The 25,329-nt window shown below is 31.3% G+C and overlaps 2 protein-coding genes across 6 annotated transcripts in view; both read left to right on the top strand.

Moving 5' to 3' along the window:
- Nucleotides 1-108: 108 nt before the first annotated feature.
- LOC118181176 (uncharacterized) lies at nucleotides 109-7,480 on the top strand. 4 transcript variants are annotated; one of them, XM_085821006.1, is made up of 5 exons: nucleotides 109-246; nucleotides 1,039-1,199; nucleotides 2,090-2,232; nucleotides 2,338-2,451; nucleotides 3,105-5,195. In XM_085821006.1, exons 4-5 carry the CDS (start codon nucleotides 2,428-2,430, stop codon nucleotides 3,537-3,539), a joined length of 459 nt encoding a protein of 152 aa, XP_085677132.1. In that variant the 5' UTR covers nucleotides 109-246; nucleotides 1,039-1,199; nucleotides 2,090-2,232; nucleotides 2,338-2,427; the 3' UTR covers nucleotides 3,540-5,195. The 4 variants fall into 4 exon arrangements, 1 of the variants encoding a protein (XP_085677132.1); XR_015042231.1 differs by lacking the exons at nucleotides 109-246; nucleotides 3,105-5,195 and adding an exon at nucleotides 7,090-7,480 and having other exon boundaries at nucleotides 761-1,199; XR_015042232.1 differs by lacking the exons at nucleotides 109-246; nucleotides 2,338-2,451 and having other exon boundaries at nucleotides 768-1,199; nucleotides 3,105-3,233.
- Nucleotides 7,481-11,346: 3,866 nt separating this feature from the next.
- msk (importin-7 msk) overlaps nucleotides 11,347-25,329 on the top strand; it is a 92,793-nt gene continuing 78,810 nt past the window's right edge. The window contains exons 1-2 of one of the 2 annotated variants that reach the window (XM_085821004.1): nucleotides 11,347-11,565; nucleotides 23,811-24,046. In XM_085821004.1, the coding sequence (XP_085677130.1) occupies nucleotides 11,482-11,565; nucleotides 23,811-24,046 (320 nt within the window). In that variant the 5' untranslated portion in view covers nucleotides 11,347-11,481. The remainder of the gene's footprint in view (nucleotides 11,566-23,810; nucleotides 24,047-25,329) is intronic. The other variant, XM_085821005.1, reaches the window with a different exon arrangement.

Here is a 25,329-nt window from a genome sequence, read left to right as displayed (position 1 = left end):
GCCGCTTTTTCGGATGGCCTAGAGTCTCCTTTTCCCATCGATAGAAAGACTTGTGTCAACGATAGGGGAATGGCAGGTTTATCGATTACGAGTTTCAAAGTCCGTCTCGTGTATGAACCTTTGTGTTTAGAGGCAAAATGAATTTTGCGAAATCTTGGAGCGAATTTAAAGAAATACTTCGCAGACACGAAGTAGAAACTGTAACAAAATATGTGTATTACTATGGAAAGTCATTAGATAAAGAGAGTAAGTAATTTTTGAAGATGTAATGAGTAAATAAAAATCCTCTAGAATGTAAATGCTTTCTTTGATTGTTTAGTTGATATTTGGCCATTTTGTTCCAAAGAACTTATCAGCACTAATTTGTATTAATTTTATTGCGTAAGATCTAGTTGATGTTGCGAGATTCGGTCCAAGTTGAAAAAAGGGTTTATAGACGTTCATATTCATTAATTTTGTTGCATAACGTGTAATAGCGTTATGTTTGATTTTTATTTGGTTTCATTGTCAGGTATTGCATGTTTTTTTTTTTTTTTTTTTTTTTTTTAAATAGCTGATGCTTCACGAAACATTCCGTACTATATTAAACATTAAACAAGATATACCGTGTTAGATTTGAAAATTTTTATTGTTGTTTCTTGAGAAACTCGACAATTGTCTCCATGACTACTATATTTTTCATCCTATTTTAGTGTATGAATGCAGTCTGTTGATTTGAAATATAATCATTTAATAGTCTATAAAGAAAATCCATTCTTTAGTTTTATCATTAACAACATGTTTCAAAATAACCTTATAATAAACACTACCAATTCAAAAAATATTCTGTTTTATTTTCAGGTAATAGTTCACCATAAAATTATAATGCATTGAAATATCAGGAAGTTATAATAATAAAGATATTGAATTTTAGAAAACAGGAAAGTTTTCTGAAATGTATATATATTTCTTTAGTGATGTGATATATATATTTCTTTAGTCAATGAATGCTACTTATCTTGTGTGTAAAATCACATTACTGTCTATTTTGACTCTTAGCACCAATGGACTAGCAGATGAGATAGCTGAATACTGGATGTTTGATCAAGGTACAAATACTGTTGAATGGATTAGCTGCATGGGAATTTTCCTGTTCTCCTTATATATAAGTGAATACAAGACAGTTTCCCATTAGACCTTCTCAAAGGCATCCCTTTTGCGTAAGGCAGCTAGCTCATTCTATACTTTACCTAGCATATATAATTTTAATATGAGACAAAATGACATAATTTTTTTACATAATAGTTTAATGCTTTTAATATCTCTATGTTTGCAGTAGGTGCTGCTTAATGTGATTACATTTGCCCATTTTTGATAATATAAGATGATGAGAAAAGTATCTTTTAAAATAGGAATTGAATTAACTATAAATATAACTAGCCACTTTCTTAACATTTTAATTAGGAAAAATAAGTTTGTTTATCAATTGTTTACAGTCTTCATTGCAAAAGTTCATTTGAGTAGTCCATAATGTTTCTGAAATTTATTGGACCAATTCTATACCTATAATCTTAATACTTGGAGGGCATCCTTGTTTAAAGAGATTTTGCCAATGTAAAATCTGAAATTGGGCAAAAATGCAAGTATATTTTGGCAAAGATGTTTTCAGGAATTTTTACCTCCCTTTTGAAGAAGAGGGAACTGTGCTGAAGCCCTTCCAAATCAATAGCTATTGAAAATTCGTATGAAATTTTTTTTTTTTTTTTTAATTTTATTGTTTTGCGCTTTTTTCTAAATGCTTGATTAAAATCATTTTCGTTCTTCAGTTTAAGAAATTTATTGTATAATATTTTGATTATATTAACCAAATTGAGCAAATAAAACTACAGCAAATGATGCATTTTTTATGTTTCCATATATGAAAGAGCAGAACTTAGAAATTCAATAGCAATATACACGACATCAGCTGCAATACATTAAGCAGTGTCTACAGTATGTAGTATATATAGAGACAGTTAAATGTATAATATGTTTATAGAGATCTGTAATTTCTTTCTTTTAAAAATCAAAGCTTAGCAGATTGTGATCTAAATCAAAATTTTCTTTCCAGTTGAACTAACTCCAGATTTACGATTAAACTGGTTAGATGATATTCCCTATTTCCACTTTGGGCGAAAAACCTATGTTTGCCATCAAGGAAAAGATCTGAATAAACGTCAAAAGGAAAATTATGCTAAAGAAAAAAATGAAAAGGTAAAATAACATTGTTATATTTAAAAATTTATACAAAAATATCACCTCTTGGATTATATATATATATATGTGTGTGTTTTTTTTTTTTTTTTTTTTTCCTTTTAGTGTCAAACTGATCATGCTTTTGGTAAAGCATATTCCAAGAACCAGACAACTAAAAAAATTAATTGTCCAGCTGTAATTAATGTTACCCGAATGTACAGGATGCCTCAGTTCAAGGTAGAAGTTTATTTAACTTTTTGTTCTAAGATGGTCTTAGTAATTTTAGGGAATTTTTTTTTAAGGAAAAAATATAATTCTGTCATGTATGAGCAAGATGTATTGAAGGTATTCTATGATAAAGTATACATACTTTTTGACATAAAAACAAAAGGTATTTTTAGAGTCACAATGTAAAAAAGAGAAATGATTTTTTGTGTCTCTTTATTCAACATATTTTTCTAAATAGGTTTTTTTTTTTTTTTTTTTTTTGCCAAAAAAGGGTTTTTAACGGTAATATTTTCCTAAATAAATAATTCAGTAATTGACATGCAAATAAAATGATGTTTTCAGACCAGAAATAAAGGCTTTTTATGCTAATTATATTCTAACCAATTTGCTACAAATAGAAATAAGTTGTTCAAAGTGAAGTTTTATTGGTTATGTTTCTTTGAAGAAGTAATTTGATCTATTGTTATAAAAATGGAAGATTCTTTTTACAGCTTTTTTTAAAGGAAAGAAATGAGAAATGACTCCTCCTTTTTTTTTTTTTTTTTTTGAATAATTTGCTATGAACAGAAAGTTTTTAAAATTGAACCTTTATCAATAATTAGTTTTAGATGACTGTGCTGGAATTTCTAAATTTTACTGTGATAAATATGTTTAAATTACAGGTAGTGCCAACCCGAAAAAGAAAGATTATGATATCTCGGAAAATTAAGGAAAAACTAGCCAATAAAGATAGTATTGCTGGTGAAGAAGTTTTCATGTTTAATTTACCTAATAGCCAAGATCATCAAAATCATCTAATGGGTAACATGGCTGCAGTAATAGAACCTATAGATGCTAGAGTGCGGCATTTCATAGCTTCTAAAGTTAAGAATGGAAAATGCAATGCCACTGTAATTGCAGAGCTATTAGAAGTATACGTTTCAACTGAATTGGGAGAAACTGATAAAACGCGCAGACGATTTTATCCAGAAATGGAGGCAATAAGGAAAATAATAAGCCAAGCAAAATCCGATATTAGAACTAGTAAAATTGACCAGGAAAATACAGAAATGTTAATAAATAGCTGGGATACTTCCAAGTGTTCTGTTTTTTTTTAGACCATGTACTGAAAATACATATGATGGTACTGAGCCAAATGACTTTACAGATTCAAAACTAAATCTGCTATTTGTATATCAAAGTGAAGAAATGAAAAATTTATATGTCTTATATGGTTCTAATCTTGTTCTTCTCGACGCGACCTATCGAACCTGTAAGTATGCTCTCCCACTTTATTTTTTAGTTGTCAAAACAAATGTGAACTATCAAATAGTGAGCATAATAATTACACAAAATGAAACAGCCAAAGCATTAGAAGAAGCTCTTATAATTATTAAAAATTAGTCGCCTCTCGTTAGACCAAAATATGGGATGGTTGATTTTGCAATGGAAGAAATTACAAGTTTGGAAAATGTCTTTACAGGAATTAAGGCTTTTATATGTAGTTTCCATCGAGAGCAGGCATGGTCAAGATGGGCTTCTAAGAAAAAGAATGCAGTGGTTCCCAAAGAAGAGCTTTTGTGTAAATTACGTGCCATAGCAAATGCTCCAACTCAAGATGAAATGGTTGCAGCAATAGAGGTATTAAAATCATGGAACCAATATGAAGCTGTGAAAGATTATTTTGAATTAACATGGTTCAAGGAAATTGAGAGATGGGCTTTGGCTTACAAACCAAATGACTTATTCATAAACTCGAACAATGGTGTTGAATGAGGAACTAAAATATAGATATCTTCAGGAATATAAAAACTGTATGCTGTCTGAAATAATTAAGATCTTGGTTGAGAAATTTCTGCCAGAAAGATATAGAATTTACGTCCGAAAAAATCTGAGTATGCTTTCGCAGGCCAGATTATACAATGAACATGTACCAAATTATTTAATCAATAAGCCAAAATGGTTAATTGATCACATAAAAACAAAATTAAGAGCTGCTGAAGTTTATGTGGGTAGTATAAAAAAAAATTCACATGGCCTCTTTAAAGTTTCTTCTGAAACTAAGCATGATGCAGTTTATTCTGTCACGTTTGATGAACAGAAACAACTGTGTCAATGCACATGCTTAGATTTCAGAAGAAACCGACTGCTGTGCAAGCATATTGTGTTTGCTGGCATGAAGTTTCCAGCCTGGAGTTTGGAATGTACTGCAGAATGGCTATTTTCAACACCTATTTTCAAAGTTGATGAAGATTTAGTCTCAAGAAGTATTTCAGGCACCAGAAAATGAAAATATTCATCAACTGAAACTCCTTCAGGTGGAACATCAGATAATTTACCCACCATATCTGAAGAAGCAACGTTGAGTAAAAAAAGAAATTTGATCAATGAGTGCGATGCAAATTACAGATCAATTCGGTCACTCCTTTGGAATTTAGATAGCGAAAATTTACACAATGTAGCCAACTCTTTGAAGGAGATTTTAGAGTCTGCTTCAAAAACAGTTATGCGAGATGAAAATACTGGTCTACCGCTTCAAATTGAAAAAAAAATTAAACTAAAAAAAAGTAAAAGAATTGTCAAGAAGTATGGTCAACTAAACCTCCATCGCCGTAGAAATACCAGAGTTGGAATAAAGGTGGATATACATAAAGAAACCATTTCAGTAGATGGCCAGTAATTAAAATTAGTATGAAACCTAAAGCAGGCTACAAAGAGCCTTTGGCAAAGGTGACACCCCCACCTATGAGTGGATAATAGAGTAATCTCGGGGACCTGCATGCCATGGATACACTAATACTTATTTTCAAATAAAATAATAAATTTCATACTTTTAGGATAATCTTAAATACTGAATATTATCATACTTGAAATACTTTAGTATGTGCATTTATTTTCGGATTCTTCAGAATTTATAGTGAAAAAACTGCTACAACTATATACTATCAAATACCAGATTTCAGACAATTAAAATTGACGATAATTCAAAGTATAACATGTAAGTTTTGTACAATTCAATAAACATAATACATGTTATTATTTAGTAATATTTATTTCCTGAACAACTTTACAAACACTTATTTGAGAGTCATATAACTTATTTCTATTCAATAATGCTGCAGCTGCATTGATTGTCACGATCAAGACATATGAGCAATATAGTATTTAATGCACTCAAAACTGAATCTGGTAAAGACTTACGGCATATTGGTTACCAAATGCATCTAAAGCAAACCAGTATGCAGGGTTAGTTTTACAGGTTCACTTGTTTTCAAATTAGCAACTCTGTAAAAGTTTTACTCTTGGTTGTACTGACACTGCCTGTTCTTTCTCATATCTAATTGTAGTTATTTGGTTGTAATATGCAGTAAAGGTAAGAACACTGGTGTAATATGCTGTAATTTTTATGTTAGATAGCCCAGTTACATGACTACAACATTTTTCCACTACTTTTTTTACACTGTAAACTTGGTTTACAAAGTTATTTTCCATGATTTTGGGGTGTTGTATAAAACATATTTGGAATAACTACAGTTAAATGTATTGATTCAAAAGAGGATATATTGTCTTGCTGAATCTTTTCCTGTACTTATTGTTTGATTTAATATTTCCAATGTGGTGGATTGACCATCATGGAATCATAGCATCCAGTAGATCTTTCAATATAACTCCATTCAGATATTCACATTTATATTATTGTAAATTAACGTAGAAGACAGATTGACAGATATTCTCAGTTCATAGTGCCAAAGTGTTTTTTAATAATGCTAAAATACAATTTTAAAAAAAAAAGATTACTCATGTTATGTAGAATTAATGTTAAAATTCCATACAAGAAACAAGCATCGATTAATTGTGTTATATAGAATTAAAGAATAAACAGTCAGGTAGAAATTTATAAATGCATAAAACACAACAAAAGGCAGGGCTGCATTTATTCATCCAGTTCATTGAAAAAGTTGTGGCTTTCCTAGACCCCTACCCCTTGTCGAACATGTAGGTTGTTTCGAATGTTGTCATGAGTAACTAACATAAAATATAATTTTTTCCCCAAATTAGTATGTTATAATTTTTGAATAAAAGAAGAGTGAGTAAGTGGTTATTCTAGCCGAAATAAAGTGTGCGTCGAGTTCCAGTAAAGACCCAAAAATGTCATCTGGGAAAGCTGAGAAAGGGGAAACGAGCTAGCTTTAACCTGAGTCTAGAGATGCATATAATACATACACACAATACAGATAAGTGTGAGTAAACTGGTGCACTTAAATTATAACATAAGTCACAAATGTACATTACAGGTAAAGCATGTCAATTTAAATAATATGTGTATTAAGTATGGCCATAGGCCATTTACAATTATTTGGGTCATTCACATTATAATCGTAAACCCTTATAACAGGATTGTCTTCAAATCTTTAAATTCAGAAAAACTTCTAAAATCGTAATTTTTTCTATAGAAGAATTTCTATCCTCAGAAAAATAAATGTTAAAGAATTGAAATATAAAATTTGTGCATTTTATGCAGAAAGTAAAAAGAAATTCATTATTTCATTATAAATTTAATCATAAAGAAAAATCTGCTTAATATTTTTTAACAATAATAAGAGAATTTCAAGTATTTCATTTTGATGTCCAGTGATATTAAAAATTGTTTTAAATTTTGACTTACAGATGCCCTAGAGGAGTTGCATGGTATCTAAAATTTCTGTGAAACACAGTTTGAAAACCTTCAGACTACTCGAAAACTTCAGATTATGTGAAAAAAGAAATGCAGATGTAAAGAGCAGTGATTAAAAAGTTTTAATGACCAAAATATTTTCATTCCATCAGATTATTTGTGTATTTTGAAGAAGACACAATCAGATAATAAGATCACAAATAGAGGATAAGTTTTTTTTTTTCTTTTTTGGGGGGAGGGGAATTATTGCATATACCATACATTTTAACATATAGAATATTCTTGGATTGTCTACTGAAAAAAGTACATAATATATGTAAATTTTAATATATAAGAAGTAATGCAAATATTTCAATAAATGAATGGATAAAAAATGACCTTCTTAAACAACCTCATGTTTAAATTACTTAGAGGAATTTATGCGAACATGTTTCTGTTGGCATTAATTAAACATTAACAAATGTAGATGAACACAAATTGCATAATGTATTTTAATTGAATATATGTTTTGGAATGAAAAATGTAAACAGCCTTAATATACTTAATAACTCGGATTTGTAATGCATATATTTTTATTTCCAATGGCAGACAAAAGTATTTATACAGACACACTATCAAATAAACACACACAAACAAATATATCACACACTAAATAAACAGAGAATAAGGAAGCCTATTTACTACTGCTTGAACATACTCTAGGCTTCCAGTAACAGCCACAGAGATCCTGTACAAAGAGAGCCATGCATTTTGCAGATGGTGGAGGTTCGTATCTTGGGCTTTTATCACAAAGGACGAATACAGAATTTTTTAATCAAAAAGTTTTGCTGAATAATGACGAGTTAAAATACAAGCTATTATGATGGAATTAGCCTTTGGGTATCGGAAATGAATATGTAGTTGAAGAACGAAGGTTTGCTTTAAATTACAGATTTCTAATACATTAATTTAATTATGTGTTTTAAAAATATCATTTTAATATAATATTTTTCTAATACATTTATTTTATTATCCAAAATTATTTTCTAATTAACAGAAAGATACAGCATAACTTTCAGTGATCCATTGTCAAAAAAAGGCTTCTTCTGGACAGCTTAATAATAGTACAAGGAAATAAGCTTATTTTATGCATGCCTTGTGGCATGAGATAATGAATTTCTGAAGTATTTTAAAAACTGTAAAAATATGTACATATACCATAGAAATGATTTTTAACACTAAATAAAATTCAATACGTGCCCATAGTAAGATCAACTTATGAAAGCTTTTTTACCAAACTGGAAATCATTGCATAAGGAGGAAAATTTCCAAAACCCATTTTTTAATTTTTATAATATGACTAACGATAAGGTATTGCTTTTTGATCAATAACATGGGTTGTTTGAACTAATAAAGAAAAACAGCTGAATGCGCATATTAGTAACCTTAAATTGCATCAGTATTACAGCGAGTTAATTCTAAATCACAAAACACTTCTGTAAGACAGTCAGACACAGCTGCTACAAAAAATTTTCTATGGAAGTGGTTGTCTTAGGTGATATTTGATGTCAATGTTATTAAATTACCACTTTTGTTATCATCATAGTGTGATATGCATCTCTCTGTGTATACATTTTGAATCTGAAATAATGCATTCAGCATAGCATATATACTTTAGGGATAATTGGGTGTAAAGAAAAGTCAATAAATACAAATTTATTCACATACAAAAATAATTGTATGGTTAAAATGTACACAAAATGATGAAAATACATAGTTTTTTTATTATTAATTACCAGATATAAACAGCGCATAAATCTTAACACTAAGCAGGATTATAATTTAAAAAGAAATCAATAGCAAACAAAAATCCACAAAATATTAGTTCACTTGAAGCACTACACATCTTAATATCTGCTGCAAGAATGAAAAAGAAACATGTGCCTACATGAGAAGCAACAGATAGAAATTGGAGAGTATGGTTAAATAATAAAAACCAAATCCTTAATATCATCTACTGACAGAAAGAGAACAAAATGCAAATAAGAAGCAAATTTCTTAAAAGCTAACAATAAAGAAGAGATTAAAATTAGGATGAACTGTCATATTTTTATTGACATAAAACATCAGATGCCACTTGAAATCAAATGTTAAGTGAAGTGGTGCCCCCACACCAGTATAATTTTTCGATGTAGAGAAATGAAAATCGTAGACAAAACAAAATTTATAAATTTCTTACCTCCAGACATAAGTTTGTGCTGTTTAGTACAAAATTTCAGACACGCATCTCAGCTGTTCGGAGCAAAATTTTAACGCTGTCTTTGCTTGATCATTGTATATGAAACAACACAGTCAGAGAATATTATAGATATTCAAAGAAGGATTCAGTTGGTATTTCTCTAAGATTATATTACATATATAAGAAAGTGCTTGTGTGGTATAGTATTATAATGTTTATAATAACACATTATACTATATTTAATTTTTTTACTAAATCAACCCAAGTTTTAAGGCACGTTTATTCGTATATATATGCACACACAATTAAGTACACAATATATTAAAATAGATATATCACCTAAAAAAGATATATCCCTATGAACAAAACAAAAATTATGGGTCATTCAAATAAATAAAAATTCAGTGATTCTTTTGCTGTGTTCTACCCAACGTAATTATTACTTTAAATCGTACATATACAATCAGTAGTCTAATATATATTTTACAATCAGGCATTATTACTTCTTAGTCAACAATACAGACATATTTAAATTTTCATTATTGTTTACACTCATTACATGCACAATTGCGGTTTTTTATTTTAACAACAGAAATGAACTAAACATATCAATACTCTTGATCATTGTATCAGCAATATGAGCAAGTTTCTGTGTATCATACAGATTTATTCGCATTGCGCCCAGTCTCGTATACCGCAAAAAAATAAATAAATAAAATAAAATATGAAGGTGAAGGCCCTTTTCCGTTCCGCAAAATTTTCCACAATTCCGCCTAAAACGTAAACAGAGTATCGAGACTTCGTAATCGATTACAAATTGCAAAGCTATCAGCTAGTCGTCATCGATGGGGAAAGGAGACTCTTGGCCATCCGAAAAAGCGGCGACCGCTGAAATTTAGAGAGTGTGAAAGTGTCGAGTGATCTCTTTTTAGCAGTTATCTCTAATATTTTCCCGAGTTAATTTAATTTTCTTTCTTTAATTTTTTTAAAGAGCTAGAATATTGAATACTAGTCTAGAAAGGGAGATCACCTAAGGTCCTTTCTAAAAACTAATATAAGAAATCAGTTTTTTTAAAAAATGTTTTTATTCCATTCAATATGTAGATGGAATGCAGACAGGCATTTCAAATCCTAGATGGGAAGCAATTGGACTGAACCAAGGCCAACTAGATATCTAGTTGGGCTTTGACTGAACCAACACCGTCTCCTCTAGAGGCCTTAAGTATAGCTCCTAGTCTGTAACTCCTAGTCTTAAGTAGACCAACATCCGACACCGTAGTAGAGCCGGTGTTGACGAAACGCTCTATGACTCAGGTCTTAGTGGAGGTGGTGGAAGGAGAGAGATCTTTCTTTCTTCATTGCTAGATACGCTGATCAAAGATATGGTAATTATATCTATGGTGCTGACCATCAACCGCTAAATTTGCTTACATTGAAAGAACAGGCAGACATTTGTCAACAAACCGCCTTAAACAGTGATCTCTGATTTCCAACTCCTCTTTCTTTTACTTTGGAGTTCATAATCATAATCCTACTCACTATTATAAAGTCTCTTTTACTTACAGCTTTAAGAAAGTGTTTTACTGACTGTGGTGTTCAATAGTGCAGTATAAATATTTTCTATGGATATTAAAATTTACAATAATATAAAAGTACAACCAAGGATAATAAAAAAGTAATATTTTCAAAAATCAAATAAAATATACAATATTTACAAAATTACACACAAAAGATGAAATAAACTGAGAATCTAATTGTAAAATTCGACGTGTGGAAATCAATATATATATATATATCTATTTATATAACCAGTTACTCACAGAGGATTACAATTCAGAGATCAAAAGTTTTTATTGAACCTGTGAATTCTATGTCACGAAGAATGAAATATGACACATGGCAGTATTTCAGTGGAGGAACAAGCAGGAACTGAATGCGAAAGGCTTTGAAAACAAGCAGGAACTGAATGCGAAAGGCTTTGAAACTAGCAACTCAATGCAACTCCAATTTTCACACATGTGGTGGGGTTACTCTGCGCGGGAGCATGCGCTTTGGGAAGAAATTAAGCGTGGCCATTTCTCTAAATTTGTGAAACTCACGTGAGGTGTTTCGTTTATTTTTAAGTCGGTGTATTTTGAAAAATCCTTACGATCAAGTGACCGCCGACATGGATGCAAATAAACTTATAGAAATACTTCGGGCAACTATAGACCCAAATCAGAGAGAAGCCGCAGAGAAACAATTGGAACAGGTACGAAATATTACCGGTGTTCTATAATATTATTGTGGATAGCATGATCGTGTATTTTTAAGCCTAATGATGTTCCGTCAGCTGAAATTATTTACTGAAATTAATACACACGAAATATTAGATATTAAGAAGGTTTCGTGAAGAGAATGCGTTAATATTCGAATCCATTAGTGCTTTATAAATTTGTCAGATTACTCTCAGCGTGTACAATTAATTACATATTGTAATTTACATTTTTGATATGAAAATCGTTTTTTAGTAATGTAAATTAAATTGAATTTTCTCGAGAGATAATGAATTGGATGTCTTAAATCTTTAATGCATGATAAAGGTTACAGATTTTAGTTCTTGTCAGAATTGAAGTTTTCCCAAAATCTTGCCTTGTAACATTCTGTTTAGCATATAAATTTGTATTTAATGTGTTTTGATGGAGTTTAACTTTTAACTACTGCGACTTAAATTGTCGCATTACTGTGAATTACTGTGAGCGGTCTCTCAGACTGCTTCTGCTAAAAACAAAATAAGATATTGTAATTTTTTCTTATTTGAATAAATATTATTTAATTTCATATATTTAATATATTCATTATTTCATATATTCATGAAGATATAAAGCAATTTTTATACTTAAATCAGTTCATTAAAATAAAATATATACTATAATTCCTTCACTTACGTATCTGGATGGAAGAAGTAAATTTTAAAATTCAAGTTTTTTATTTTACATTAAAATTTGCGATAAGAATACAGAAAATTAATTTTTATTTTAAAAATTAAAATTCGAGTTGCATTTTATACATACTTTTCTATTGCTTTGTAGACACACTGATTCTTTGCGTGCTATATATTTGTAAGCTGTTTTCCCTTTTTTTTTTTTGTTCGGTGGACAAATATAGCACTTTCTTTTTTTTATCTAATTTACCGTCTTCAATCGCAATGTTTCCTTCATCAACATTTATTCCGAAAACTTCTTATTGTAAGTTTGAGTTCTTTAGGTAAAAATGATGGAAGTTATCCTACGTTTTACATGAGACTGCACCAATTCAATTGCTAATGAAATCTTTTCGTTTCATTTTCGGAGCCAATGGGATAAGATTGAAATAATACGAATGCATTTGTTGCACAAATATCCAAGTTTCTGAAGAATATTGCCATAGGTTAACGTCGGGTTCGACAAGCAGTTAATAGATTGAATGAAGAACGATAGTGTGACTACGAGTTTGAACACCCTTGTTGGGCTCTTGAATAGACCATTTGAATTCATTTTTTCCAATAAAAAGATCTCTTGTAGAAAGAGAACATGGATTTTCATTTTCATCGGCAGATATTCTGAAGTTGTGTCGTGGTCATTCTCAATAATTTCATCATGGGAACTTTCATCAGAGAACTCTAAATTAGACCAATTTCGAACTATGTATTCAATTTGGTCGTAGGTAAGATATTTAGAACATTTTCTGCACGCATTTGAAGCCATTTCAAGAATATTTATAAAAACAAAATATGTAACAACAACGAAAAGTGAACTTTATCGGCTGAAATTTAAATCGTATCTGCTGTGATCGGTCCCACAGACAGCTAAGGGGAAAAATTTTAAAAAGTGAAAGAAGAAATATAGCTACCCAAATGCAACTTGGTATGTGACCTTGGACAACTGATTTAGGAAGGTAATAGGAATGGCAATATCCATTAATTATTCTAAGGGGTGGAAGCATTTAATGGAAAATGTGTTGCGGTCTAAGAGACCGCTCACAGCAGTTAAAGGTTAAGCAAAACTAATTTCAGCCAAATGAAGAAGTGTTGAATGAAAGTGTGGTCTGTTCCCAGAAATGTATTGAAAATTTTTTTATGACAAATAATTTTGTTCTGCTAATAATTTAGAAATTTTTGATATATTGGAAATAATTTTCATATATATATATTTATATATATATAATTTTCATATTTATAAATATATAAAAGCAGAACGTCATGTCGCATACTTATTTCCCATATTAATGTATCTTAAGTTACCCGTGTTCTGCAATATTTTCCCAAATGGCATGATAGTGTATTTGTAGGTCTAATGATATTCCGTCTGCTGAAATTATTTACTTAAATAATAGACACAAAATGTTATTCATTAAGAAGCTTTTATGGTTGATCTTTACATTATGGTAACTTGGCGTTTTTTTGGCGAAAATTTGGCGACCAACTCTCCTACAGCAACACTCTATTTTTTTTTCCCGCCGCCATTTTGTCTTCACGAAGTAAAGACATGTTTCTTTTCTTTTTATCTACTGAACACTTCTTCCAACAATCTACTACCCGAATTACACTTATGCTAGAAATTTTATCTAACAAAACTGCTTAATCATGACAAATATTCACTGCAAAATTGGGAAAAAGTGCACAATACCATACTCCTTATGTGTTTTTCAAAACAACACATGCACATAAACCATGTACACGCCGACTTATTTTTACTTAGAAAAACATCCCAGAATTACACAAAAATGGCATTGCGCACACTCTTCACTATATCCATGTACACTGCTTTTTTCTCATAAATTAGAAAAATTTCACGAAAATACATGACAATTTTCTGAATCTTTAAACCCGGTAAAAAGAACATATATGAAATTACCTAATCGCGAAAAAGTATATACCCTTTCCAAATATGAACATTTCCCCGTATAAAATAAATAAAATATCCAAAAACTTTTACCTCTACATTATCTATTATATTACAAACGTCACTAACTAATTCATACCGCAAACATTACAAATGGTTATAAATACTTAGTTTCAAATATTTAAATTATTTCCATGCACGTTTACGCAAATTACTTTACTTCCACCTTACATTTAGAACAATGCTTAGAAATAATATCCTCAAATAATTAAAAATACTAACTTACCTACTCTTCTTCAGAATCTTGATTACGTGTCCGATAAACTTTTCTTATTTCTCTTTCAGGATCTTTAAAATCATACTTATAGTTCACACCAAGGTGCCAGGTAAAATAAATAACTTAATAAAACATCTTTACTTCTATCTCGCACAACCTTAAAGAAACACTTATTACTACCCCTTTCAATCCCACTAAATACCCATTTCGAATTCACTTTAGTTAGGGTCATGGGATCCAAAAATTAACGAACACTGTTTCACACAACACAGAATAAAGCCAAATACAAAATTTCCAGATTTTTTCCCGATTTCCCCCCTTTTCCGATTAAAGAACCATAATTCGTCCATTAATATCACATGACATATCCCATGATCTCTCATTTCCCTCACACGAAATAATGCGTAGTCGGAACTGAGTACTGCTCACATTATTACCAAAGTCCCAGGTAGTAACCTTTATCGCCTCCAAAATGTCGCCAAACTACCAGTTACCATATTCTAAAGATCAGCTGCTTTTATGAAGAGAATATTTTAATATTTGAATCTCATGATTTATAAATTCGTCAAATTACTGTCAGCATGTACAATTACATATTGTGATATATGTTTTTGGTATGAAAAATAAAATTGAATTTTCTCAACAGAGAATACATAGGATGAAATGAATTAAATGTCCTAAACCATTCATGCCTGATAAGATTACAGATCTTAGATCATGTTAGAACTAAAGGTTTTTTTTAAATCTTAGCTTAAAAACATTATGTTGTTAGTATATAAATTTGTGTATATTAGTTTTGATAAGAGTTTAAGCAAAACTCTTAAACAATTGAGGAAATGGGGAAAGAGTGAAGTGAAGGTGAGTTTTGTTTGCAGAAATGTATTGAAAAACATTTTTAATGACAAATAAGGATTCTGCAAATAAAAATAATTTGGGGGCCTATTGGAAATAATATTAGCTGTATTATAAATATATAAGAAGGGAATATTATGTTGTAGTTATTTCTTGTGTTAATGATATATGAAGGCATGTTTTCTACTTTTTTCGGTGTCAATCAACCATTGGTAAACGTGGTGAGTAAAACTGCAGTGGTGCCAATGGTTTGTTTGCCAAAGCGCCGATCAATGTTAAATGTAGAGAGAGCCGTGAAAATGCTCTTGCAGCCAGCCTGTTCACTTGGAATCAAACCCAAGTCAAACTACTAGTGTTTAGTAACTTTTGAATGATTGCTGGTGTGCTACTATAACAATTAGATGCGAGTTTGCAGTATTATGATATGTGTAATCGTTCTAAAGGTGGAGAAAGGTTTTCTGTAAAAAAGAGCTGTATTTACAGCTGAATTTTCCTCTTGCGGCTTTTCATAGTTGTTACTGCTATGGAGGAAGTTATCAAATAGTTATTAGTTTCTGCAAATAGACGTTAGAAACTTGATTTGCATAGAAGAAATTATGTTTGTAATGGACTGTGTGGTATCTTGTATGTTGCAACTGAGTTTTTTGTTATATTTGTGATCATTATGAAGAGTAAAATTTCAAAACTTTCATAGCCTGTTAACATTTATGTAGCAAAATCATTAAACACTAGTACTTTAACCTGGGTTGTCCTAGTGAATAAGCTAGCTGCATGGAAGTTTTCATAATTTTCTCCATGTGTATTGTGAGTATTAGCCAATTTGGCTAATCTTTGGATTATGGTAATTTGGCGACCAACCTTGCTATAGCAACCTGCTAGTTTTTGTTTGGATGCCATTTTGTTTTCACGAAGTAAAGGCATGTTTTTTTTTTTTTTACTCAACATTTTTTTCCAACAATCTGCCAGCCGAATTATGCTTATGCTAGAACTTTTATGGAACAAAAGTGCTTAATCATGACGAAGATTAGGTGCGAAATTGGGACAAAGTGCAGAATCGCCCACTGCTTGCCGCGTTTTTAAGAATTGCACATACACGGTATCATCCATGTACACGTCGACCTATTTTCACTTTAAAAAACATCCCAGAATTGTACAAAAATGGCATTGCACACACTCTTGACCTTATCCGTGTACACTGCTAAAGTCCTAGCTAGTAACCTTTGTCGCCTTACCAAAATGTCGGCAAACTACCTGTTACTATATTCCAAAGATTAGCCGCCAATTTTTCTATAAAAAGTTCACCATTATGGCATCCTTTCCCTTAGGCAGGTAGCTTGCAAGTGCTTTGTCGTAATTAAGTAATTCAATCCTAAAAAAATTATAAAATGCAATTACACCTATCATCAATAGAATGTTAAATGATTAGAATAGAAGCATAGTAATATAAGCTGTTTCCTTTTTATTAATTTATGCAGAAACATCAAAATACACATGTCTGCACCCTTATTGAAAAGTTACAAAAATGTATTGATTAGGTAGCATATAGCATTACTAAAACGTTTTCATGTGGCAACCCAGAAATGCATATAGTACATGTTGATTTGCACTTTTGGAATTTAATTATTATTATTATTATTATTATTATTATTTGATTATTGTTTCTTTTTGCATTGGGTGCATTTGTCAGGGATGTTGTCTCACTGTATGCCTATAAATTTGAAATTGGGAAAAATTAATTACTGCTTTTAACTTGTTCATATAGCAAAATCTTTGTTAACTGTGTTTAACTATTCAAGTCCTGGTGAATTTTCTTGTGTGTATGGTTAAAAGTGCGGAATAAAATGCATAGTTTTTTTTTTTGGAAAATAATAGAAACAGTTATTATTAACTCTATTTATTATATAAAAAGTAATTTTTACCAACAAAAATATTTTTTGGTACTTTTCCGTTTCGCCGGCGCAAATCTCGCCAAGCAGACTTTATTGGCGACAACATACAGTATACACATAAAAAATATTTAAAAAAATGTTAGTTTTAAGAATTCTTTTTTTAAAGGCACGAACATTTTAATATCGCTTAAAATTTTATAAAAAACCGATAAATAAAGACAATAAATTTGTAAAAAGACATTAATTTAAGAATTTACTACGCTTTCATGGTTCAGCATCCTGATTCGCCGGTTCATATCACGTAACCCCAAGCAATCTCATCTCACGTAAACTACTCTCTACAAAAATCTAATGTTCTCAGTAATTATCTACATTAATTTCAAGTTAAATCTTAATTTGGAACACAAGTTTAAATAAGAAATATTTCAATTCGTACGAATAGCTTACTCAGGAATTATGTAAAACTGCAGTACTTTACTTCGCTAATGCATTCTCATTAGAATTGATGAATTTAACTCTTGACTTTACCTTTTCTATATTTTCGGCTTCGGGTAAGCGCTGTGATTGCATCCTAATTGACTTAATTATCGAAAATGGCCTTGGACATAAAACTGAACTATGTGATAAAAATTCTATGTAAGTATATGTCAGTATTGAAAGAAACAATCAATCTGATAAGAAAAAGCTGCGACTTGTTTTGAAAATGAGGTAATGCGTAAAAGGTTACCAGCGAGAATATTCCGTTTGGCATCGGTTGCACCATTATTAGCGACTTTATCGCTTGCGCCGGCAAAACGGAAAAGTACCTATTTTTTATTTTCACTTATTACAAGAGTGTTTTGCTGCACAAATTCCATGAATTTTTTTTTTACATATAGTTCAAATTAAAATAGATTGTTTAATTCCATTAGCAGTTTTTTTTTTTTTTTTTTTTTTTTTTTTTTTTTTTGCTGCATACCTCAGGTTATTGCAAGTTTCGTCCAGACAATTTTTCTAAAGAAAACCTTTTCCTTATTTTTGCCTCTACAACGTGTTGTAAGGACAAAAGAAGTGTGAAATACAACATGAAATCAATCATTTAGTGATGGTGAGCCACTATAGTAGCACATCATGTCTAAGAGATTCATTATGTTATTGAAAAGCAGTATTGAGTGATATTAATAAAAGCGGTAATGTAAATTTATACAACTGCTGTCAATGTGAAAATTATAGGTACCAAACATCACCACAATCAAGCTTTTACGCATTTTTGACTTCATATTTTTATCACAACAGAAGAGAAACATGATAGTGCTTCACTGCACTTAAAGGGTTAATCTAGTTTTGCTCTGAATTATTGATTTTAATACCTGAAATTCAAAGAGGAAGAAGTTCTGCATTGCTATGTTCTTGTTTTTCTGCCTATGCACCACTGTAAGAGGACAGTACATCATCAGTTTGTAGAGACATTAGGTTATTTCGAAGCAGAAGACTTGGAAAATGAGCAGTGTCCTCGGTAGGACTCAAACTACGGACCTCTCGAATACATGTCGATCGTGCTAATCACTGCACCATGAAGGCATGCCAAGAATGCGGGAGAAATACCTTATATACTGCCCCATTTAAAGGGCGACTGGGGTTTAGGGAACCCAGTTGCCAAATCCTGGTGGTGAAGAATCATCATTCACCAGCTTTTAGTGAGAGTACTACTACTTTACTTTTAGTACTTTAGATACCAAAAGTATACTTATTTAGTAATGCTAGATATAATTTAGTATATACTGTACAAAGTCCGTAATCCGTACTCGTCGGGACTTCGGAGATTCCGGATTAAATCTGGTAAGATGACATGCAGAAATTATGCAATTAAAAATATGAAACCGTGATTTATGAAATAAAGAGCAGATATGATCTAAAGGGTATCAAAATTTATAAAAACTAAGATTAATATTTATTTGTTTACTTTATTAAACATTTCTTTCAATGTGAGTTGTTTAAGTTGCTTCGTTTCTTGTGCTAATACTTTCTCCTTAATTCTATAAACAGACATAATTTCTTGTTAATAATAAGATAGGTCCTGTAATTGCTGTGTTGAGAATACCGATTAACTTGTCAATCGAAATTTTTTCGTTTTCAATAACCTCTCTGTCACTTTCTATCGGAAGCGCACTTTGGTAAACGCTTTATGTGCATGCGTAGCAGACGCACACATTAAACACGGATGCGTAAATGCTTTACGCACTTGCTTAAGTTTGTGGCTTTGAGGTCTGGATTATAGATCATTCTGGATTACAGACTTTATACTGTAGTATATTTTGATAATTCTTTGCTTAAGTAACTGAAATCAAAAGATTAGACGGCAGACTTGGGTATAATTCCTAGAATTTTTACCTGAAACAGATTTTGTTTTCAGATTGTTTTGATATTTACTATGATGTTTCCTTTTTGAAAATTAATAATTTTCTAAAGCAGATGAGGTGGCCGTTTTAACAAATAATCCTATGCTCGTTTACTTATATATCGAATTTACATCTAATTTCACATGTATGCAGTTTATAACTATGCATATTCTAATTGCTAAAAGATGTTTCTAATGCCAAATATCGTATATGCAATACTTTTTTTTGCCCTTGCCTTAGAAATGGTGTATGACATTTAATTTTTACTCTTAAATTTTCATGTAGTAAAATTAAGTAAAAGGGGAACGTGCAGAAGATTATACTAATGGTATTAAAATCTTTTGTGCTTAGAATTTTTGGTAAAAATATATTTACAGGTACCCCTTGGCAATTTTTAGCAGTACATGGATGCCGAGTTTGTTCAATTCTTTAACTTGTTATTTTGGCTTGTGTAGCGCCTATTTTTGCGCTACACAAAGCCAAAATAACAAGACAAAGAATTGCACAAACTTTGTATCCATGTGCACATTGACCTATTTTCACTTAACCTTCCAGTACGCATGCTTGGCAATTTTACTTGAGCACGTGCGCATCGTGTTTTTTATGACACCCGTTATTTTACCGATTTTGGCATGAAAAACGACAGAAATAAGTGAATATTCATAATAAATTTGTTAAAAAATAAAATATTAATCTTATTATTGCAAAATACAAATGATATCACATTCAAATATACCGTATTTGACGGCATATAAGATGCACCCTTATTTAAAAGGCGACACACAAGGGGAAAAAGTTTCAATAGTCTGCGCGATAGCGTGGTACCACAATAACTTAAAATGTGGTTTCTTTTAGTTCTCACATTTTGTAAAAGCCAAATAAACAATCATTGACTGCAATTGCCAAACATATTTTTATTAAGGAAAATTAACAAACGGCAAGCTATTTTGAACATGATATGTAAATTTCAATGATGAATAAATGAATGAACGGTAAGCAATCAAACATAATACAAAATAAAGCAGAAACAACAAAAAACACAGATTCAAGGAAAACGTTGCCTATCATGAAATTAGACTTTAATCACTTTCAAAACCATAAAAATCCTTTCCACTATCGTCATCACTACTGTTTCCATCATCATTCGTATCACCTTCTTCGAATAATGCGTCGTCTTCTGTTTCTATCAAGAGCATTACTGATTCCGCACTTCTGAAAGTACTTAACAGTTACTTCAGCCTTTACATCCTCCCAAGATCTTTTTACTCACTCGCACACTTGTGAAATAGAGGGCCACTTCATTCTACCTGAGGGTGTGAGGGCGTAATGTGGCTCTCCTATCCACTTGTTCCATCGTTCTCGCACTTTAGTCAGTCCATCAGGAATGACAGCTATCTGGGTTTTTAATTCTCTAGCTTTATTTTTTATGGTTTCAGTTCTATGGGTGCTAAACTGATCCAAAACAAAAAGAGAGGGTTTTCTTAAGAGTCCTTCAGGTCGCATCGCCCATATGTTCTGTAACCACAGTTTCATTCCAGCTTCGGCCATCCAGCCCTTCGGATGAACATGAACAATTACACCCGTTGGAAGTTTTTCTTTTGAATATGAAAAACGGCGATCGTTTTGTGCCATCGGCACAACATGTGAGAACTACCGTATATCTGGTTTTTTCATGACCTGTGGTTTTTATGGTTATTGATTTAGACCCTATAATATTCACAGTCTTCTTGGATGGTACATCAAATGTGAGTGGAATTTCATCCATATTTCCTATGACCGAGCTCAAAAGAAGTTTTCTTGCATGTATTTTCTGTGCAATAGTTCTTTTTGTGCACATTGATAAGCCTTACCTTTTCAAGAAACAGAAGCACCAGCCCAAGCCTTGCTTTTTCAAGAAACTGAAGCACCAGCCCTCAGACCCTGAAAAGTTGATTCCCATGTTTTTCTGCAAATCCTTTCGCCTCATTGATTATCATTTTGGTTGAAACACTTATCCCAGATTTCTTCTTATCTATCACCCACACTTTTACGGCATTTTCAAGTTCAGGCGAAGATGAAGCTGAGCATCGAAGGTTATGTTTTTGTTTTTTAGCAGTCTTCAGTTGATCTTCCTGCAATCGCCAAGTACGTATCATTTTTTCGATAGATATAGGACCGAAATGCCTTGCTGCTGCTCTGTTTCCATGCACTTTGGCGTAATTTAACACTCCTAGTTTATCCTGAATTGTATAGCTTAATCTCTTGTTTCATGTAGTCATATTTCACAGGGTATGTTTTTTAAACAAATAGTTTTAAGCACCGATACCAACACTTGTGTCGGCTGAGTCAAAGAAGGAAAGGATCCATGAACGTAATGTAACCGTCGAACCTGTTTGAACTTCGAATCAGCTTCGAGCTTTGTCACTTTATGGCGACAGGTATTTCACGCATGCGTAAAATAATTATGGCAGATGTAAAAAAGGTTATGTGTGTCTAGACCTATATCCGGGCTAAAAATAGCATTCAGTATTGTTAACCTGTGTCCTTCACGTATAAGACGCAGGTAACTTTTTTGAGACCAAATTTAGGGAAAAAAGTGCATCTTATATGCCGTCAAATACGGTAAGTAAATTATTTTAAAGTTCGTATGTTAGTGAGATGGAAATGCAATGATGTATTTTATTATAGAAAATTTTAAATTTATTGTTTAATAATTATATTTTAAAATCGAAGCTAATTTTAATATTCACCAAAGACAAGTATAGACAGTAAAAAAGGAAAACGCCTTGGTAGGAAAAAAGTAAGTTTAGCATTACTTACTTCTGCAAGGAAATTTACTTCTTACTGGTTACAAAAACACACTTTAAACTAACTTTAATGTTTTTATTTATTTCTAAAAAATAGAAATAAAAGAAAATAAGAATGGAAATCACTATTGTTCTCCCATCCAAAGGTTTCCTTGTGTTCCTTTTCTTCAGATAATTCTTGAAGAATCCGAGCAAAATCAGTTAGTTGCACATATTTTTTTTTTTTTTTTTTTTTTTTTGCCATGAAATCCGGTATAAAATTTACAGAGCCAAATGTATTCAAATTAAAATAATACACACGAATTAATAACACAAAATGACAAAATATTTGAGAAAAGAATGTTTTCCAAATTTTAAAACATGACCACGCATGTGTCGCAAATTTTATGAAAACGCTGCATCGTAGCACAAAAGCCTAGTTTTAAAAAAAAAAAAAAAAAGGCAAATGACTTACTGTTGGCACATTCCATGATGTGGGGAAGGGTAGAAAGGAGGAATAGAAATGACTTGAAGACGTCTCAGCTTCAATATGCAAAAAATGTGCATTAAAAACTGAATTTGTTGTAAATTTTGCACATAAGCGTGTGCTGGATGGTTAAAAAAACATCAGAGAATTGTACAAACTTGGCATTGTGCACTCCCTTGACTTTGTCCATGTACACATCAAACTAAACTTGGCATGTACACATCAAACTAAACTTGGCCCTTGATTTTGTCCATGTACACGTCAAACTATATTCATTTAAAAAGTCAAAGGAGCAGCCAACAAAAAATATATAATCTCAATAAACTACATTTTAAATCAAATAATGAAATAGCATAAAAAAGGAAATTGATCTTTAAACTACACAAAGGAAATACCCACTTACCTTATTTACGAATTAACATATCTTCAGTCAAACAAAATTCCTTAACAGCATCCAAAACCTTCCTAAAATTATCTGAACTAGGATCTGTATATTGGCATCACTACATTAATTCACAAAATAAGAGTAAAAAATATCCAAATATAGCAACATATATAGCCGTAGCAACATTTGACCATACGCATATTGCTACAAACAAGACACCTAATAATGGCTACTAAGTAAACCTTCATTTATACACCAGTCAAGTAATGCCCTTCTCCCCTTTCTTTCCAAATCCTACAGAAACTTTAAACTAATCATACCACATTCTGCCATTTTACTCTCTAAACCACAAAACAAGCAATAGACTTCCCAACCGACACACACACACACACCACAAGCCCTTACAAATTTACCGCAATCATGCAACTGATTACATCATAATAGGGTTTCCATAACATTCAACTAGTCAGGCTACCTACTATAAATGAAACAACAACTTTTCAATAATACAAGGAGTACTGTTCTCTCTACTCTAACGTCATTTTTATTACATACATGTATCTCTTTTTATATATTTTAATGTTTTATTATTTTTTTTCAGGTTCATAAAATTATAGGCTTTGCACCCTCCCTTTTACAAGTAGTTATGATGAATACATTAGAAATGCCTGTGAGACAAGCTGGTGTTATTTATTTAAAAAATATGGTTGGACAGTTTTGGCAAGACAAAGAACAAGAGCCTGGGAAACCGATTTTATTTTCTATTCACGAACAAGATAGGGCTATGATAAGGGATTCTATTGTAGATGCAATAGTTTATGCTCCAGAACTAATCAGGTATGAAGTGTAGTTCCTTTATGAATGAAATTTTACTCTTCATGCTTTAGTATACAGTATTTAATGAACAACATGTCTTTGTTGCATCTAACCACTGTATGTTAATAATGAATACAGTCCTAGAGTTATTGCGAAAGGCACTGCTTGTAAGCAGAACATTGCTGAACGTTTGACTAGAACTGAAAATAAGTTTCACTTTATCATGTCTTTCTTCTGCCTCCCCCTTTCATAAAATTTAGCCCTACTGTACTAACATTTTCCTATCATTTAACTATTTTTAATCTCATAATATTAAATTTGAGAAAAATAAACATATTGCAAATTGGTATGTGATTCAAAGTTAGAGGTAGAAACAATTTACGAATTATGTCCAATAAAACTTTTGAATTTTCCCCGCATCATGTTTTACCTTCATTTGTTACATTTACATTATTTTTTTAATGCTTTACCATTTTTTTTTTTTACTATTTTTGTTTTTTTTTCCAAGCAGGTAAACTTCTCTTTTTGCTTTGGTTCAAGCGACGTTTATCACGCTTTTTTTGCAACGAGTAAGGAAAACGAGTTACCTACCTCCTGTTCTACGCCTATAGCATTTACATAACCAAAGTTTTCATTAATAGTTGTCAATACTGACATTTCTAGCCTCTTTTTTTTTTTTTTTTTTTTAAAGAAATACAGGCTTTTTTTGGTCAAATATATAAATTATAACATCAGTAATTAACTGTTAAAATACATTTTTTTAACATTTTCTCCAAAATTTAAAGAGCAAAGTTTACGCCGTTTACACATTTTAAATGCTTGTAACTTCTTTAAAAATTAGAATATTTGAAATATTAAGAGAGTTAAAAAAAAAGTTCAATATTTTGGTTGAATTTTAGCTATTTTAAAGTCCACCGTCCCCGTAAAGGGGTGTTTGACTAGAACTGAAAATAACTTTCACTTTATTGTGATTTTTCTTCTGCCTCTCCCTTTCATAAAATTGAAGCCTACTGTAGTTTAAAGGGTGAGTGTGGTCCATATATAGCTAGAAATATATATCTACATATTTTACTTACTCAAATCGTGAATTCAGATGTGGGTTCTTTATCTTCCTCGTATTTTATTATAGAATAAATATAACATTCGCAGCTTACAGAAATTAAAAACTTTTAGGCTATATGTTCAGGCTTGAGTTCAGACTACCTGCCTCAGCAAATTCATAGAATTCATCTCGTTTCATGCTGTGTCGCAGTTTGTGTCATATTTTCAACGGATGTGGTATACTCTGAATTTTCTTAGGCTAT

This window comes from Stegodyphus dumicola, chromosome 7 (assembly GCF_044657685.1).
Source record: "Stegodyphus dumicola isolate Sdum_Otavi_A_Nest chromosome 7, ASM4465768v1".
Classification (NCBI taxonomy): Eukaryota; Metazoa; Arthropoda; class Arachnida; order Araneae; family Eresidae; genus Stegodyphus; species Stegodyphus dumicola.
Note: the sequence above shows the minus strand (reverse complement) of the source record. Positions and strands in the feature narration are given on the sequence as shown.

What these genes read in the sequence shown, in the direction of transcription:
- LOC118181176 (XM_085821006.1), top strand. Translation starts at nt 2,428, where the DNA reads ATGTACAGGATGCCTCAGTTCAAG. An exon ending in ACAGGATGCCTCAGTTCAAG is followed by an intron (nt 2,452 to 3,104) that starts GTAGAAGTTTAT and finishes TTTAAATTACAG; the next exon opens with GTAGTGCCAACCCGAAAAAG.